This window comes from Dermacentor variabilis, chromosome 1, assembly GCF_050947875.1.
Source record: "Dermacentor variabilis isolate Ectoservices chromosome 1, ASM5094787v1, whole genome shotgun sequence".
Taxonomy (NCBI): domain Eukaryota; kingdom Metazoa; phylum Arthropoda; class Arachnida; order Ixodida; family Ixodidae; genus Dermacentor; species Dermacentor variabilis.
In genome coordinates this window covers 269,704,177-269,722,422 of record NC_134568.1, presented here as the reverse complement: position 1 = coordinate 269,722,422, position 18,246 = coordinate 269,704,177, and the positions used below count along the sequence as shown (strand labels likewise).

General features: G+C 44.4%; 1 protein-coding gene across 1 annotated transcript in view; it reads right to left on the bottom strand.

Annotated features, from left to right (window-relative positions):
- Positions 1-9,455: 9,455 nt before the first annotated feature.
- Positions 9,456-18,246, bottom strand: part of Cog4 (conserved oligomeric Golgi complex subunit 4) — a 63,310-nt gene continuing 54,519 nt past the window's right edge. Inside the window, exons 21-22 of the mRNA XM_075675567.1 lie at positions 13,210-13,301; positions 9,456-9,641 (exon numbers count right to left, since the gene is read on the bottom strand). Of these exons, the coding sequence (XP_075531682.1) occupies positions 9,599-9,641; positions 13,210-13,301 (135 nt within the window). The 3' untranslated portion in view covers positions 9,456-9,598. The remainder of the gene's footprint in view (positions 9,642-13,209; positions 13,302-18,246) is intronic.

Here is an 18,246-nt window from a genome sequence, read left to right as displayed (position 1 = left end):
ATGTTAAAGCCGATCCCGGATATATCGAACCGGCACGGAATCTCGAAATAGTTCGATATATCAATAATTAGATATATAAAATAAGCTTATCCGAAACCTCCACGCGTCTCGGGACAGTTAGTTTCGTGCGATCGTGAAAGGCGGGAATTTACCGATTTGCTTCTTCAAGTCCATGTCAAACGTATCAGAGTTTTTTTTTAAAATTTTATTATTATTATTATTTTTTTTTCTTTTGCTAATTCCGCAACTTGTGCTGCGGGGTGGTCTTCGATACCCGCGGATACCCGCGGTGTGCCTCACGCGCGTCGGAGTGCTTGTTGCCCGTTTTCATTGAGGATAGGGTAGAAATGGGCTCAACACGGAAGCAAACCAGCCTGTGTGGATATGCGCTGTGCCGCCATCAGCGCACTTGTATTGCGAATCGGGCGTCAAGGCGCCCGCGGCAACGTGTCCGCTACAATAAGCTGTTCAAACGGCCGATCGTCGTACGTCGGCAACGAGTCAACCAGGCAGTTGCGTCGGGTTTCAGAACCGACTTCCTGTTGGAGACAGTCGCCCTCGCTTTTCGTACGCCTGCCCCTCCCAATTCTCGCCTGCACCTCGGCGCTCCCAGGCCGCGCGCGGTCCCTTATTTCGTTCTCGGCCCTTCCCCTCCGCCGCTGCAACAGTGACTGCCGACACTGCGCAGACGCCGTTAGATTCTAAGTGGCTTTCAGCTTGCAGAACATCCGAGTCCATTCCTACTCACGTGCAACCCGGCGACCACGAAAGTAGCGCGTTCAGCTGGCTCAGTGCGCACTGTGACCCTGCGAATCGCACAGCGACGAGTCTTGTGCGCCGCTGGCGTGGTGGGTCTTTTCGCGAAGTGCGGATGAAGCGTGCAGCATTGTTAAATGCAAACTGTGATATAAAATGGATATCATAAAGTGGGGAATGAGGTCAAACTCGTGTTGGCCGCTCGCGGAAACCTAAAATGCCGTTTCCTGAAAGCCATTGTCTAGAATAAGACAAACCCGGCGGCGCAGAGATCGCCAGTTCGGTATCACATGCACGGAGTCACTCAATGAAAAGATCGAGTGTCGTCCTCATTTTCTAGTGGAACGCGTATCGGACCGGGAGGCCTTTCAAGTTCTTGAAGAAGGCAGTCTGGTCTTGCCGCCGGCCGCTGTTTGCACGAGCCATCCATATGTGCGAAGCGAGCATATGTGAAACACGCATCCTGCTCATTTTCCCTCTGTGGCGTGTACATACTGCACTTCGGAATGTCTTGATTGAAACCATTTGCCAAAAGTGCCGTTTCGAGTTCGTCGGCATCAAATAGTTCTGACGGGGCGAGATGCGATCGCGTCCCCGTTAGAAGAAGCGCGCTTGCAGGTGCGTGGCGCTTGATACTGTGGGGATGCGCCACTCTCACGCGTCCCCCGATGTTTTCCCCGCACGGATACGTCTCCTGTAATCAGGCTTCGCCGCGCGGCTTTACGGCAGCGGTTGGTGTGGTTGAAGAGTAGTACGAGAGACGGCGCGAGCGTTGCGCCGCTGACGCTACCTAACGGCGGGGTTACTTAGGCGCAAAAAGGGAGAAGGCTGTTCCGCTGTTCCTCTAAGGCTCAGTGTCGGCAAGCGGCGCAGACGTTCCGCGCGTGCGCCGATCCATGCTTCTGCGAGACCGTCTCGCGAGGCTTGATCATTTGCATAACCGTACACACGAACGACCAGGCGCTGGTGTCCAGCATGGGGCAAACGTATTCGCTCGATATCCAGTCGCGGTGAGTCGGACTTCCCAGATTTGTCACGTGCCCATTGGCATGTTCTGTGGAAAGCACTTCGGCTTGCAGACATTATTGTATGAAAGGTGCAATAAATGCCCTTATGATTGCACTGCTGTGCTGTCAATTGTTTGTCCCAAGAATACTGGTGTGACCCCCAAAATATATATTGACAATAATTCGATATATCCGAGTATGATATACCCGAGATCGGCTTACAAGCAATGTAAATATGAGGTGGCATCCGAAAGTTCCTGGACTGGGTGTACACAACAGTTTCTTGTTATCATACAGTGGTTTACGCTTAGCGTCCTTCATGGTAGTCTCTATGGGACTGAATGCATCTGTCCAAGCGCTTTTGCCAGTCTTGGAACACTTTCTTGAAGTCGTTTTTGTGAAACTGTCGAGGACCTTCTGCGCTTCTTGTTGAATGATGTCCACAGTGTCAAAGAAGTGACACCCTTTTGAGCTTCCACTTCATTTTTGGAAACAAGGCAAAGTGGCATGGGGCCAGGTCGGGAGAGTGGGGTACGATTTCCATGGTGTTCTTTGCCAAAAAATCAGTGGCCTTGGAGAGAGGTGTGAATGAGTGCATTGTCATGACGAACAATAATTTTTTTGTTGTGACAAAGTTCAGGTTATTTCAGGTGAAGGCTGTTTCGCAGGCGTCGCGGAACGTCCAAGTAGAAGCCTCAATTAACAGCCTGCCCTTTGAGAACAATTTCCCTGCAGACTACCCCTTTTGCATCAAAGAAACCTATGAACGTGATTTTGGTGGCACTCCTCACTTGTCTTGCATTTTTTTGGTCTTGGTGAACTCGGGCTCCTGCAGTGGAAAGATTGCTACTTTGTTTCGGGTTTGTACCCATAAACCTATGATTCATCAGCAGTGATGACTCTGTTGATGAAGGTTGCGTCTGCACTTGCAGTGGCCCTCTATGGACACATCAACATGTCGCTGTTTCTGGTTGGAAGTTGACTCAAGGAATGAACTTTGCGGCAACGTGATGCAGATAAGCATCTCATCACTGAACCAGTCCTTCAGTGAGAATTCTTTGGCACTGCGCTTAATTTCTAGCACATCACACAGTTCATGAATGGTTCAGTGACGATCCCCTCGAATCAGTTGTGCAATTTTCACAACATTCTCCGGTGTTGTGCTGGTTTGTGATTCTCCTAAAGAGTGGCGTAGCTAGGTGGTCTTGCACCCGGGGCCCATAGGTCTTCTGTCACCCCTCCCCGCCCCCCCTGGTGTAGTCGAGGAAGGCGAGGATGTCGACAATTTCCGGGTTTCAGCACCACTACTGCCACCTTGGATAGCGCGCACGTCCCCCGGGTCCCCCTTTCCTTCGCTTTCTTTCCCAGAGATCGCGAATGCAGCAGGTATACACGCTGTTTTTTCTGCGCCAAATAACATAGGGTGCTGCACTGATAACTTGTGATAAGCGCGTGTGCACATCTTCTGTCAGACTGTAAGGCTTGGCAGCCAATACAAATGCGGCATCGTGGAAAATATGGCTCACGTCACAGACAAAAAATATCTTTATAAAGCTTTAATTACCAATTTTAGCGGCAATATTGCATTTGCAAAATTGAAGCCCGACATTCGTATCTTGCCCTACAACAACTCCACAAAAATCGTCGTAAGCACTATGGCGCGCAGTATTTTGGCTGTGGGCAGCCCTGAACGAAAACGAAAATTAAATTGTGTGTCAGTGACGCTGATCTCCCCACCCTATTAGAATATGCCACCTGCCTCCCTGCGGCGCGGGCGCCAATGCTATAACAATTGCGAGTTCTCTTTATTCTGATCAATGAAGCCTTGTTTTTATTTGCTGCTATTGGCCTCGAGCTCCACCACTGGAAAAGCTGGCGCCACCGTCGGCGTGACGTGCTATTAGGGATCACGTGGACAAAGCGGCCGCGTCGGCTGCTTCGAGAGCGCCGAAGCGAGCTGAAAACGAGAGTTTAAATTCCCCCGTACGCTGCGGTCCACATTTAGTGGCGAGATTTTCCCGCTTCGAGTGTCTCCTTTACAACGCTTGAAAGCACTAGAATAGGTAGTGGCTGCCTTTGAAGGTGCGCAACATGGTAGGCTACTGCTCGGTGCCGCAGTGCCGGACGTACGCAACGGAGCCCCGTGTCAGCCTTATTCACACGTAGCCGCAGGACCAGAAGCTGCGTGAAGCTTGGCTCGAGAGACATAAAACCGGCAAACAGTCATCGGCTACAACTCGGGTATGCAGCAAGCACAGACGCGAGGAAGATTTCTGCTACGGCGCCGGGTCTGCGATGTTCGGAAAACGCGCGCTGAGACGCTCGCCCGAGTCCGCTGCCCGACTAATGTCATGACGGTTTGGTCTATGAACTTCTTGTTGATATAGATACTGGCAAGTTCACTGGAATGGAAAGGGAGCGGTAAGACGCACATTAAAAGAAAGGCATGGCATATGGTCATGTTTGTACGTGTTATGAATTAATGCACTGGATTACAAAAAAGCAGCAGCGGGAATCGCACGCTGAGAACACCGATAAACATACAGTGCGACGCAACTCGAGAAATAATATGGAAACGTCCAAGAATTTAGAAGAAAAACAAAAGATTGAATCGTCGCGATGGCACGTCACAATCCCCGTAGGCGTCGAAGTCTCTACAATGAAATTTTGAACAGCTCTGATACCGCCCACGCAACAATGGTTGCTTGCATACTGTCAAATGCTCATATTCTGCGGCCTAAAGCTCATGGCACGGTGCGAAAACGCGCTCACAGCGAAAGCAAAACATTGTGCGCGGGCATGCATGCAGACGCGCAGTCGGTCGCTGCGAACCCGTGCGATCGCTGCATTGAGGCTTCATTCTGTTATGCCCCATTTGGTTATACAGACAACCCACTCTAACAACATATTTCACATAGTTTACTATCAGCGTTTGGCTACCTTTCACGCAAGAAGCCGGTTCGGGAGACTCCATCGCGGCGACCGCGCGCAGTGGCGTTCACTGTACGTATTCTGTAAAGAGATAGCGTCTGTAAACGATTCTGTGCTTTCAGTTTGCCCAATATTATTAGTTAGACAGTAAAAAACTTCTCTCGTTTCGAAAGTACTTACAGAAATGTCTGGGAGAGCTCGCGCGTGGTGTTTTCAGTGAGCGCCGACAGCAAAACCTATGAGGAGCGCGCCGCGTGATCCCTCATACTACGCCAGCGAGGCGCTTCCGATAGATGGCGACTCCGTAACTCCTCGCCGCCAATACGGACAAACGTGATTATCCGAGCTGCGGTACCACCCCAAGATTGGGCACAGAATAGAACACGCTTCGCGTCGATTCTTGGCGTCACCATAAAAAAAAAAAGGCCGTGATGAAGCCCATGCCAGCGAAAGCTTGCACTACTGTTGGTTTGCACTCGCAATGGAGATGATTGAGGGATCAACGTCACTGGTCCACTATTTAATATTTCTGTCGCTGCTGCCAAACTGGGCGCCACCCGCAGTGCCAAAGTACTGTAGGCTGTAGCATCCAAAACGATTTTGTTTAAGAAGTTTTTCTTGAGGTAATAATATGACTGAGTCCTCGATTCTCGAATTGAAGTGCTTCCTCTATAAGTACTAATTAAAGGATTATTCAGGATATGGTTATAACTTATCTGCCATATTTTTCACGCTACTGAGTTCCTAGTAATCACGGACACATGTCATAGGATATCGGGAAATATTATTACAAAATTAACATTTTTTTTATAAAGTTCCATGTAGCTGACACAGATACTGTACTTGTGACATGAAGTCACACAACAACAACAAAATGATAAAGGAACGGTTAGCTAGGACTAGGAGAAATACCTTTTACTGAACACCGCGAAACTGATAAACGAATACAACGATTCAAAATTGATAAATAGAACATTGTATACATATTGCCGATGCACAAACCATGGTGGGACATCGAGCCTTTTGCACTAAAGTAATGACCGGTAAGGACACATTTCCTTCAGAAGTTTTTCCGACACTTCACTTCTGCAAACTCATTAATTACAGTAGTAAAGTTTATATATGTTTTACGTGTTCTTTTTCTATGGTCAGTATCGCCAAGTTTGACAGCATTTCATCACTCATGGTGGAGCGCAGAGACGTCTTTATCAGCATTAACTTGGAAAAGTTCCTTTCGCATGATGCAACTGACACGCAGATCGTGAGGAACAAGCGAAAGGTAACAGTAAGTAAGAAGTTCTATTTGGCGATAAATTCCAGGAACTTCAGGCACCGAGTCTGAAGACGATCCAGTGAATCCCATTCGCGACTTTTCACGGCCGCACTTATGCAATGTCGCTCTGAACGAACGCTTCACCGTAAACGCGAGCGCCGGACGCGCTCGTTGAACGCCCTCTCGCTGCTGTCTTTGTTCGTCTTCGCTGCGCGTTCGGAACGGAAGAGGGACCCAAGAGCCTCAACGCCTTATAACGCCTGACTGTATGTTTAGCGACGCCTGCTCCCAGCATGAACGCACGGCACGAGCGCACGCCACATGAAACGTTCCGCTAAGGCGAGTAGTTCAGCGACCATTTTGCGAAGTAAATTTTTTAGCCCGCACATTCGTACAATTATTTCGTGGGGTGTTAATAGAGCTGCAGCCGACAATTCTGCAGCGCAACGCGTCGGGTACATGAGCTCGGGCTACTGGATACCGGAGCATTCTTTGCCATTTGCACCCAGTCAAGCCGGCGAAAAGAGGGGTGTCTTCAGACGTATATGACACCCCCCCCCCCCCCCATTGACCCCTTGCACCCGGGGCCCCCGGCCCCCCGGCCCCCCGGCCCCCCCCTGTTGCTACGCCACTGCTCCTAAACACACGCCGTCTTCCACTGAGGTTTGAGTGCCCTACAGCCGAGACTGCCACTCAAAAGGCTGATGGCGTCCTATAGCAGCATCACCACACGCCTGACAAAGCATTTAAAGAGTTTCCATGGCGGATTTACTCAACTTCACACAAAATTTCCGACTTCACATCCATTTTTCAAAACACAGACGGTTGGCGACACTGTCCCTTTAGCGCGCGCTGCCAGTGAATGAACTACCCTATCCACTTGCCACTTGATACATCAATTCGTGTGATATGCGTACAGCTTATGGGGATTTGGGGAATTCGACGTGCCATTGCGTGGGCGCATTCACTTGTTCTGCCGTCCCTATGCATCACCCGTTTCACTCTGAACCGGTTGTCAGCGGTGGCGCTCCACTCGTGATGGCTCACGGTGAGGGCGGGGCTGGATGGATGTCCCCTTTGGAACGGGGCGGTGGGTTGCGCCACCAAGCTCTTGCTATTATACTGCCTAATGTCCTACCTAGGATAAAAAATAAAAAAAAGAAAAGATACCCACAATGAATTCCCGTAACCAAATTTTCTGACCCCCTATTGTGCATGCGAGAGCAAGTAGCATAGCCACCTAGCTTGAGCCTGTGCTCTTGCAGTGACGTGATATAGATGCCCCTGACTGTATTAGAACATGACCACAATTAGTACATGACCAGGGTAGTTGGAGAAGTATGGGAGAGGCCTTTGCCCTGCAGTGGGCGTAACCAGGCTGATGATGATGATGATGACTGTATTTTTTGCCCTTGGTGTGACACCCCTTTGGTTCCCTGCCATCCCGGGACCGGCGTTTGTGCAGTGTCGGGTGCCGCTGGATATAATAAATGGTTTCCGTTAGCTCAGGGAAATACTGTGTTCTTGCGTGCATCCCTCGGTAGTCCCTTGTGGCCTGAGCTCGCGCACAGCGGCACTACAGGCTGACGGCTTATGCGGCCCTGTGGCTTGCTAAGCTTGCATCCACAGAGGTTGGTCTTCATGTGAGACCTGAAGACCCCACAACGTATAATACTATATGAGCGAAATGTGCAAGCACTAGACAATACATCAGATATTGATGGCCTAAAAGGGATCTACATATCACAATGTGCGCACCATGCACCACAGAAAACTACAGCTGGCTACCACTCCCAGGGTTAATTCTAGTAGTAAAAACATAAATACCCAAGAACATGAGTGGGAGACTGGTGCCGTGGTAGCTTAATTGGTAGAGCATCGCATGCGTAATATGAAGATGTGGGATTGTTCCCCACCTGCAGCAAGTTGTTTTTTCATCTGTTTTCATTTCCAATAATTTATCATTTCTTTAATTCAATTAGTAAGCACAAGTAATTTTCCCTATGTTGTCCTTGGTGTTCATGGTATGTTGGCTTCTTAATATATGATTAATAAAAATTGGGTTCCATGGTTAACACCTTTCTTCTCGTTTATATAGAGCATATGGGTGGTGCATCCTTCCTACAAGCGTCATTCACTAGCTAAAAAATGTGGTACTTTTGCATTTGCTCACCTGTTTGACTACCGAGCAGTAGCATGACCCTCCTGTAGAAGTGTGTGTGTGTGTGTATATATATATATATATATATATATATATATATATATATATATATATATAGGGTTAACCGTTAACCCCTATATTCCGAGGGGGAGCGTTAACTCCCCCCTCCCCCTTCCGGGAAAATGAAGACTGTCCGCCTGTGAGTGAACCCTTCTACAGGAGGGTCATGCTACTGCTCGGTAGTCAAACAAATGAGCAAATGGAAAATTACCACATTTTTTAGCTAGTGAATGATGCTTGTAGGAAGAATGCACCACCCATATGCTCATAACTACACAATTTGTGGGCAGTTAATAAATTTTTTAGAAGTAAGAAAACAAAAGCTTGGATTTGTAGGATAAGTTCGCTAGCACAGCTGTGACACTGAAGACGAAAGATGAGGAAAACACAGTGAAATGGCTAAGAAGTTTTCTCTCATCTTTCTTGCCCTATCATGTTTACTTGGGTGACCTTTCAGGGGAGTGACAACATGAAGACTTTGCCTTTAAACTGTGGGATTTAAGGTTGCAAAACTGCACAGTGGGTTATGAAGGATGCAGTAGTAGATGAACCGAACAAATTTTGACAACCTGGGGCTCTTTAAGATGAACCGAAATCAAGGATACTCGTGCCCAGCATGAGAACGCTACAGCTACTGAGCCAGCATAGTGGGCAGGCTTCTTTGCTTACAGAGGCTTCTTGGAGTCCATAAAATATGTAAACAGTTACAGTTACTGTTGTCTATACAAATGCATGCAATGCAAAGCACACAGATACAATAATTCATTTTCAGTAACAGTTGCTTATTAAAAAAAAAGAAATGAAAAAGAAAAAGAAGAAGGAAGGGCCTGTATTATAATCAAAGATGGTCATGTTCAGAGAACTTGCACATGCCCTTTGAAGGCTGTAAATAAACGACTTGGCTTGCACATGAGCAAAACGAGAACAAGGTGAAAGCAGGAGCCTTCGACATGTGGACTTGTCTTCTTCAAGGCGACATTTCGACAAGTCCACTTGTCGAAACGTTGGCTCCTGCTTTCACCTTGTTCTCGTTTTTCTCATCGTCTTGAATTTCCATCTGCTGCCTTCCCCGTTTTCCCTGGCTTGTAAATGTAACACTAAGTACATGGCAATAGACACTGTGATTAATATTGGACAACTCATGCAGTGTTGCTTCCTTGGCAAGGTTTCATGCCTTGTGAAGTAAAAACTTCCAGGTAAATAGTAATTAAAATATGGGACATCATGCAAATTGAAGGCCAGCGGGGGAGAAGACAAAACATGCATGCCTAACCACAAAAAGTGACCTTTTATTATTTTTTTAAATAAGCGTAGCTAAAAGATTTTAGTAGCTTCTGTTCCATGCACCACAGGTGCACATATAGAATAACTCTGGTCTATGTACAACTCTATAAACAGTGCAATATAAAACTATAGCTTGAGTCTTCTTATATCCTCTTGACGGAAGTCATTCCTGTAAATAGTGAATATAAAATTGTGCTGTATTACCACACAGTGGCTACGAAAAACTAAGACAAAAAGGAATAACTGTAGAAGTATAGGTGCCACATGTCAAGTAAGCATGCAAAGCTGGATGTGATACTAAGCGGGAAAAGGCAAAAAAAAAAGGCATCTGCTGCTTTACGTAATTTATTTTAAATTCACAAAGTAATAAAAATCAACACTATTGGAACACTGACAGTAGATGCCACTACATAATGCTAGTGCAGTAAATCTGGTGTGACATCTAAAGCACCAGCCAGGTTATCATACTAAACAGACAAAGCAACTCCTTTACACCAATGAAGCCTACTGTAAATAATTGAGACTGATATGACTCCATGGCTGCCCAGACATTGATGTGAAAACATCAAATGGCCCTCTGAGCGAAAAAAGCCAGCATCTGTCATCTGTAGCTGCGAAACGGCAGGTAAATTTCCACTGGCTGCGATGCCACATCACGAGTGCATCTTGACGGAGCAGAGCTGGCGAAAGGGTACACCTGCTGCTGCGCCAGCGTGCCAGATGTGAGAGGAGAGGGCATTGGTGCGGCGCCACGTCACCCTCGTTCTCACTCTCAGAAGCCTGCGTTATCTATCCGCGCGTTCCTTGTCCACGCAAGCTCTTGCTTGCATTCTAACTGTGCCTTGGTAAGGCCAAATCAAAATGCTCCAAGCGTCTCAATGCACTTGCTTGCCCATGAGGAGTTTATAACTCAAAGGAGCACTCAGTGGTGTTCAATTGGACATTAATGCTTTCGCAATCACAAGTGCTTAGAAGTCCTCGGATATTTCTTTCTTTAATGGAATTCTAATGATAATGATGGTGATTGGCGTTTCATTATATAGAATTTTCCTTACATTGAAATTCGACTTTTCATGCAGAAAAGTATATGCCAATTAATTTTTCTCACATGGAAAGGCATGGAAAATTATCGAGCAGTCAGAAAAACCAAATTTCAATCCGAAAAAAAGTTTACTTTTGTTGAAATTGAGTCGTTGAACAGAGATATGGTTTCATGCTGCATTGATTATATCTTGACATTGACGGTATGAAGTGAAGCCTGCAACACTTTCGTGTCTTATCTGGCCCCAAGCAGTTAAACAAGATGGACAGTTTTTGAACTTGCGATGGATTATACCCAACCAGCGATGTGCAGTAGTGCATTTGCAATTTATGTGAGATGACTTAGACAGTTTGTGAAAATATCCCCAATATACTTAAACCATTTATTATGTGAGAGGGAATTGACAATGAGTAAACATACTCAAAGGGATGCTCCTTGTGTGTGATCATGAAACCGTTTTTTTTCCTGATTTAACTTTATTTTGCAATCAGCACATCACTGTGACAGAGGGTTAGTGCCTTCATTTAATATAAGTTGATAATATTTACTTGAATGATTCAAACAATAGGCAGTCATCTGTAAAATAAATTCATTATTTTGCTCTCCCGCACACACGCAATCAAACCATTAAGAGGAAGCTTTTCCTTGGGATCACCTACTTAACTTGTACATGGGAACGAAGAAAATGTTTTGCTTGGTATCCACTTCACTGAATTTGATGAGGTTCGTTGCATAAGTTAAAATCGACTGACTGTAGGTAGAAAATCTTTTACTCAGGCCATCAATTTTTAAAAAAACTGTTTCGAGTTGTAAAATTGAAGAAATAAAGTACAAGTGCCAAGTCTTCGATTCTGCAACTCAGTAACAAACAATGAAATCACAATTCTGTAAAATTACTTATTAGAGATCTAAAGAGGACAACTTTGACACATTATTCACAGCTGTTAAATATACCCCTAATTCGTCGGTAGCACTATTGCAAAACCCTTGAAAGCACTGTAAACTGTAAAGTCATACATCAAATTTGTAAACTTTAGATGCTCTAACAAATAGTTCACAATATCTGTTCTTGGCACAGATTTATGGCTTTGTCAACTTTGTGCTTCTACTTTTTTTAGAACTTACCAATGTATGAGGTCTTAAATCAATATTGTGTTTCCTACAGTTGCTATAATTTAACTTTCTCTCTAAAAAGCAACAGCTCATTCAAATTGGTCCAGCAGTTGTCTCATGAGAGCATTTCTGCATTTTACATGTATTTGAATAGGGAAGTCGAAGCTAGTCCTGAGACAAAGATCCCTCAACACAAAAAGTAGTCCAATTACACTGCCCTGTGAGACACCAGAATCCACATATACAGGAGAGAGTAACGGCTTTCAAGACCAACAAACTGTTTACTAAAAATTACATCTTCAGCTCATCAGCAGACTTCAGTGCAAGGTCTACCCTGTGACAAAAATAGTGGCAGACAGAGGTTTAAAGTCTAAGACTCCACATCAGAGTTCTGAACATACAACGAGGGGCTATATTTAGTCTACTAAAGGTACTAACTTTATTGCCACGAAATGTGCCAATACTAACTCCACAATCATGAGTATGACAAAATCTCCTTGTCCAGGCTTTCAACTTTATATGAAATTTCTAGCAGACAAAGCAAAATACACTGTTCTCAATTCATATATGGCATATGTGGTCAAAGTAAAATTGAAAGGAGACTGAAAAAATCAAAGTAAATGCTAGCTGTGTGTGTGAACACACATGTGTTCATGCATGCACACATACACACACATGCACGCATGCACTTGCAGAGTCCCGCAGTAATTCAAATAATACTTCGGAGCACAAAAGATTTATAGCCAATCGTACAACTTTTGGATGATATTAATAAATTGACATTAAAAATAAAACATGTTGCAGCTTGGTGTACTGATAGTTTGTTTTTGGGTTCAATAAAATCAGATAACAAAGATAACAATACTCTGAGACATCCGTACTGCATCTACTGTACCTCTAAGCATGGTATCTCTATACTATATACTATAGAGATGCACTGCACGCAATAAAAATGGCCTCCCTATCTGACCAACCTGACAGAGACAATTGAACATGCAAGTACATGATTACTATATTTTCTGCTGGACCTTCTTTAATTCTTTACATTTTGTGGTGCTTGCAGTGTTTTACGAGAACCTTTCCATGTGGTTTATGATGTTGCACATAGCTTTATTTTTCTTTAGGTTCAATGGCTATATTATTTCTGCTTTATAAGCATTTTTCACAGTAAGCCTAGAGGATAACAAATGACTGACATAACTGCTTATTGCAGAATGATAGCATTTGTTATTAAGCAGGTGAGAACAAAACTTTGGAAATTGAACTGAGTTGCAAGTGCAATAAAACCATGTTTCAGTGAGGCTGCAATAGAATAAACCATACTTGCACATTCCACATCATTTACCCAAATAATCAATGCGAACCTGAGGGTTGAGTAAATTTCAAAGCAGAATACAGTTATTCAAAACTATCAGAGCCCTTGTGACAATGCTGCTACAGCCTTAAAATTCACAATTATGGTAACCATGGTGTCGCACATACAATGATATTGGTATGAAGTTTACTCTCTAGTAATTCAATATATACAGTTATACATGAGCTGCTTTGGCTCCATACTAAGAAAATAAAAAGCCATCCTTACCTCAGACTCAAAACTTGCCTGACTTCAGTAGGAGTAAGCCTCCATGTCATAGGTCCAGCATTTGTTCCCCAAATGTCAAGTATCTCAGACACCTGGAATTTAGAATGGAACATTTAAAACTCTGCGCATGGGGGAATAGCTCAGACAATAAATTTGCAATGTGACATATGTAAAAAAAAAAAAGGCAAATCTTGCCTAAGAGAGATTTTTGGGAACGGTTCTTATTGATCAACTTCCTTAAGAATAGAAGTACTGAAAAATTAGTACTATAAGTTCAAAGGAGTGAATGATAGAACTGTGCGCAACATCTGTGTGCCCATTGTACTGTCTGAAGTGTGTATTGATAGTCCTCGTGAATGATGCTTTGGTGCAGAGCATGAAAGCAGAAGTGGATGGCATGTCAATGTGAAATCACCAGGAAACCAAAGACTGTATTGAAATGACATTCTTGTGTGCACAGTGTGCACAGTCCATGCCATATACGCTGTCGCTGCTTGTCATATACCAGCATGAAGTGGCACGACACACCAATCAGGGCATCCAGGCCATCAAAGCGAGGCCCCCTTCCAACTACAGTATCTTAGCACACAACAGAGAGGGTATCAAGTGGAAACGAAATCACCAAGGCATAAAGTTTACTTATTAATGCGATTAGCATTATTAGGGTACTTTATGTGCTTTCCAGGGTTAGACTGTCTGTCTATCTATGTCTCTTAACTGTTGTTCCACCAATATAGGTCCCTGTGTAGTCAATGGTCTAATGGGTAGAGCATCGAGCTGCTGTGATAAGGGAACCAGGTGCGACACCAACCGTTGGGCCAACTTGGGTTAAGCGTACGTGACATTGGCTATATGCCACTGGATATGTGCTGCTGTTCAATGAACCTTGTTAAATCCAACATGAGTGACTGGGCATGTGTCGCCCTTCAATGAATTTCTTTGACATCAATTTGGGTACCTGCATACATGCCACTGGATGCCACATGCCACAGTGGGTATGAGCTGCTCCTAAACGACAAAAAAGAAAAATCCTTTAAAGTTTATCCAGTGCTGGGCAGAATGGAACCTGTGCCATACATATTCATACAATTTTTGTCAGAATATATATATTCACAAATGCGCAATGCGTGGGCTTCGTGGAGGCGTTGCTAGATGACAGTGCGTCCAAAGGGAAGCATGAGATGGGAGCCCAGCTGCATACCCTCCTACATGATTTGTTTTAGCGGTGGCAATATGGTGTCTCGCTACAGTGCTTCAATGCTACTACAGTGCTTCAATGCTAATTAACATCAACATTTATCATGAGACGGGTTCTGCTGGAATTTTTTTTGTCAAGGTGGTCATGACTGGTTACCCCAAACATTGCAATTGAAAGTGATTTCTAATTGCTCAGTGCAACACCAAGCCTAGATGCCTCACTATAGATTGCCTATGCAGAGTACTGAGAATCCATTAAAAAACTCTACAATTGAACTGATTGCAGTCACTGAGGCATAGTGTGGTGGGGGACTACGGATTAATTTTGACCACCTGAGCTTCTCTAATGTGCACCCAATGCACTGCGCAAGGGCGTTTTTGCAGTTTGCCCCATCGAAACGCAACTGCCATGGCCGAGATTTGATTCCACGGCCTGGGATTAGCAATGCAATGCCAAAGCCACTAAGTCACTAGGGCAGGTTGAATGTGCTGAAGGATGGAGTTCAATATAAATGTTATGGTGCTCCTATAGTGTTACATGCGGTCTACAGGGGCGCTTTTCTGCTGTTCAGTTGACAATCTGAAATGTCCCGGTTCAATATCAACTCTTTTGAGAGAACCTACTGGCGGGTACATGAGCTGCTTCTTGGGCAGCTACATAATGTTAAGAGTTTAAAATACTATACAGTCAAACCTCATTATAAAATACGTTATAGTTAAGTAATGGATACAATAAAGTAATCATGATTCCTCTTGAAGCTCCCATAAAATCCCATGCATTTAAAATTTTGTTTTAATGAAGAAAAAATTTTTTTTAAATGGGTATAACAAAATTTTTTTGTTCAGAATGAAGATTTAATGATTGTTTTGCACCGAATAGGCCAAAATCTGATAATGTGCTATGCTGCTTGTCGATCGTTTGAATGAGCAGTTCAAAACTTCTGTGAGCTGTTGGCTATCTGGCAATGCGTCAAACCGGCTGCACTGCTCAGCCAGCAGTAACACATGTACTCTACCACTACCACAAAGAAGGAGTGAGGCATGCAGACACGGATATAAGTGGACAACACGAATGCGGCATTCGTTTTGTCCACTTCTCTTCTATTGTGTACGTGTCTGCACGCCTTACCCCTCCTTTGCATTATGAATCGTTACCAACTAACTCGGCTTTTTGTCGTTCTAATCTACCACTACCACCTTGCACTATAGTACTCTGCCAATTCCACCAGCTACCATACTGTTGGGCTCTGGTGCACATAGTAGGCTGTGCCTTGGTAGAAAAAGCACAGTGCTTGCGGTACAAAGGTGCACATGCGCACCTTTGTACCACAAGCCCGCACTGCCCATGTATTGTAACACGTATCGCCTGCTGTGATCTCTAACCGTGGCCGTAATAATCTTCTGCAGATACGCAGCTAAGGAACCATACTTGATAGCGACAAATCGATAATGCCAAAGCCTCACTGCCATTATTGCTGGGACTTCGCACTCTTTGCAAGAAATGATAAGAATGAAAAATGAAATGGTTCCTTACAAGCTACCATCACTGTTCATGTTCTTGGCAATCGCTCAAGGGGGGGACTGCTGCTAGCCTCTGATTCATTGCCACGCCATATCTGTATGCCATGAAAATAAATGCTACCTTGTCATTTATAAGTGGCCCCTTGTACATAGTGTTGAACACTGTACAAAATCAGAAGCCTGTATTGCTCTGTCAGCACACTCACAAAATACTGCAAGACCTGTTAGACTGCAAGTCGAGTGTTCTTGATGACTGAAAAGATTGATTGGCATTGACAGCTGTGTTAGAGAAAGCAGTCATCTCACTGACTAAGGCATTGCAGAAAACCTTGTGCAGAAGATCAAATGATGTGTAGTGGGATTTTCAATTGGCTTACCGATTGTTTCTAACAGCATACTCCCGCTATCCTGGTGGCCAATGTCCATTGTGAGAGTGGGCAATCATATAACAAAGTAATGAATATAACTTCAAGTAATATATAAAGTAAGCGTGGAAGGAGATGGAGGAGGATGGTGCAAATCTACGGGCGAATCTAGTCTTACAAAGGCTTGCTGACAATTTCTCTGGCGGAGCATCTCCTTTTACTGTCTGGGGATAAATATGCATATGAGCAGGCAGTTCATCACAGCATATAGTTCACTCCGTATCTCATGGCACTATCAACTGCATTACATTGGTAAAGTTTAGCATTCAATGCTAAACTTTACCACTTGATGAATAGGGCAGTGTCTTGAAAAAACTTCAGGAGGTGGCAGAACACCTCCCTCCTAAATATACAGTGTCCTTGACGGAAGATCAATTCTTCCACGATAGCACATGGAGAGACTTTTATGTTTCAGTCCATCAAGTAGTCTTGTGCTCACATGCCCACATTCTGGGCACAAATGCCCACAATTCTGGGCATTCACAAATGCCCACAAATGCCCACAAATTCTGGGCATTCTAGCAATTAATGTTTTATGTCACCATGGGCATGACAGAACAAACACATTGGTGAAGGCCAGAAACCTATCCTGTGTAGCACCCACTGTGGTTGCTTAGTGGCTTTCGTGTTGCGCTGTGAAGCACAAGGTCACGGGATGAAATCCCAGCCATGGCAGCCACATTTTGATGGGGGCGAAATGCAAAAACACATGTGTACTTAGATTTAGGTGTATGTTAAAAAACCCAAGGTGGTCAACATTAATCCGGAGTCTCACACTACAGCGTGCCTCATAATCAGATTATGGTTTTGCCACGCTTTGGCCCATAATTTAATTTTTTTCTATATTGTGTAGCCATGCCAGTGTTCTTGCCGACTGAGTGTGAACACAATGTGTTCACACTCGGTTCCTAGACATACAGGCTAAGTTCCTCAGACACATAGGACTGATATGGTGGGGACCCCATGAGTGAATGTGGTTCCCAATGATCGTGTTTGATACTCGTTGCATGTTTTGTGGTACTCTCACTATCGGTCTACACAGCAGTGCTTGGTACGCAAGACTGTCTGCATCTTCATTTCTGAACATGCCAATGTAGGATGGAAGCTACTGAAAATCCAGGTGAAATAAATAACTGTGTACATGCTTGATTCTGCGTAAAGACTGCTTTAGGCAAATATCCTATAGAATATCTCACTGCAGTTCCTGGAGTACTGCCTTGCAGTGCGATACTATCACTACCGTTGGCACTGTGCAAGATTTAAATTTCTGCAAGGCAGCTTTAATTGCTATACTTTTGCTTGCCGTCTTAGAAACAACCCACTCAAGTCGGGCAGCCCATGATGCTACCACTAAGTGCGGCTCTCCCTTCAACTCTGTCATAGCAAGGTTTTACTGTACCTTTTTCTTAAAGGACCCTTTAATAGGTGCAAAAAATGTGAATGAATAGAACCACAGCAATCCAATAATTACAACTGTGTTATTGAAATGAAACAAATCCATGTATGAACACACCAGCAACTGTGAGTAGTTCAAAGATCTTGTAATACCACTTAAGAAACCTGAACAGAAAGGCTTTTGACATAACAGAAGTGCTATGCTGGGTCCTTACTGACTGCATACATTACTGTACTGACATTCTCCCAGGGCCACTTCAAATGTCGTGAGAACTGCTATGCTGACAGCAGTCATATTCAAAAGTACTGCTGCTGAGCAAATACCTAAAGAAATTATGATGCAAGTTAAAAGATCTCCTTTCCTTTATATCAATTCACTGCAATATGGGACAAGTGTTTAAACCAACAGTTCTAGTCTTAAGTTGGCAGAGAAAGCGTCACAAAACTAAGTGACACCTGGCTCTGTGGTGAGTCAGATTTTGTTGCATGACCACAAAAT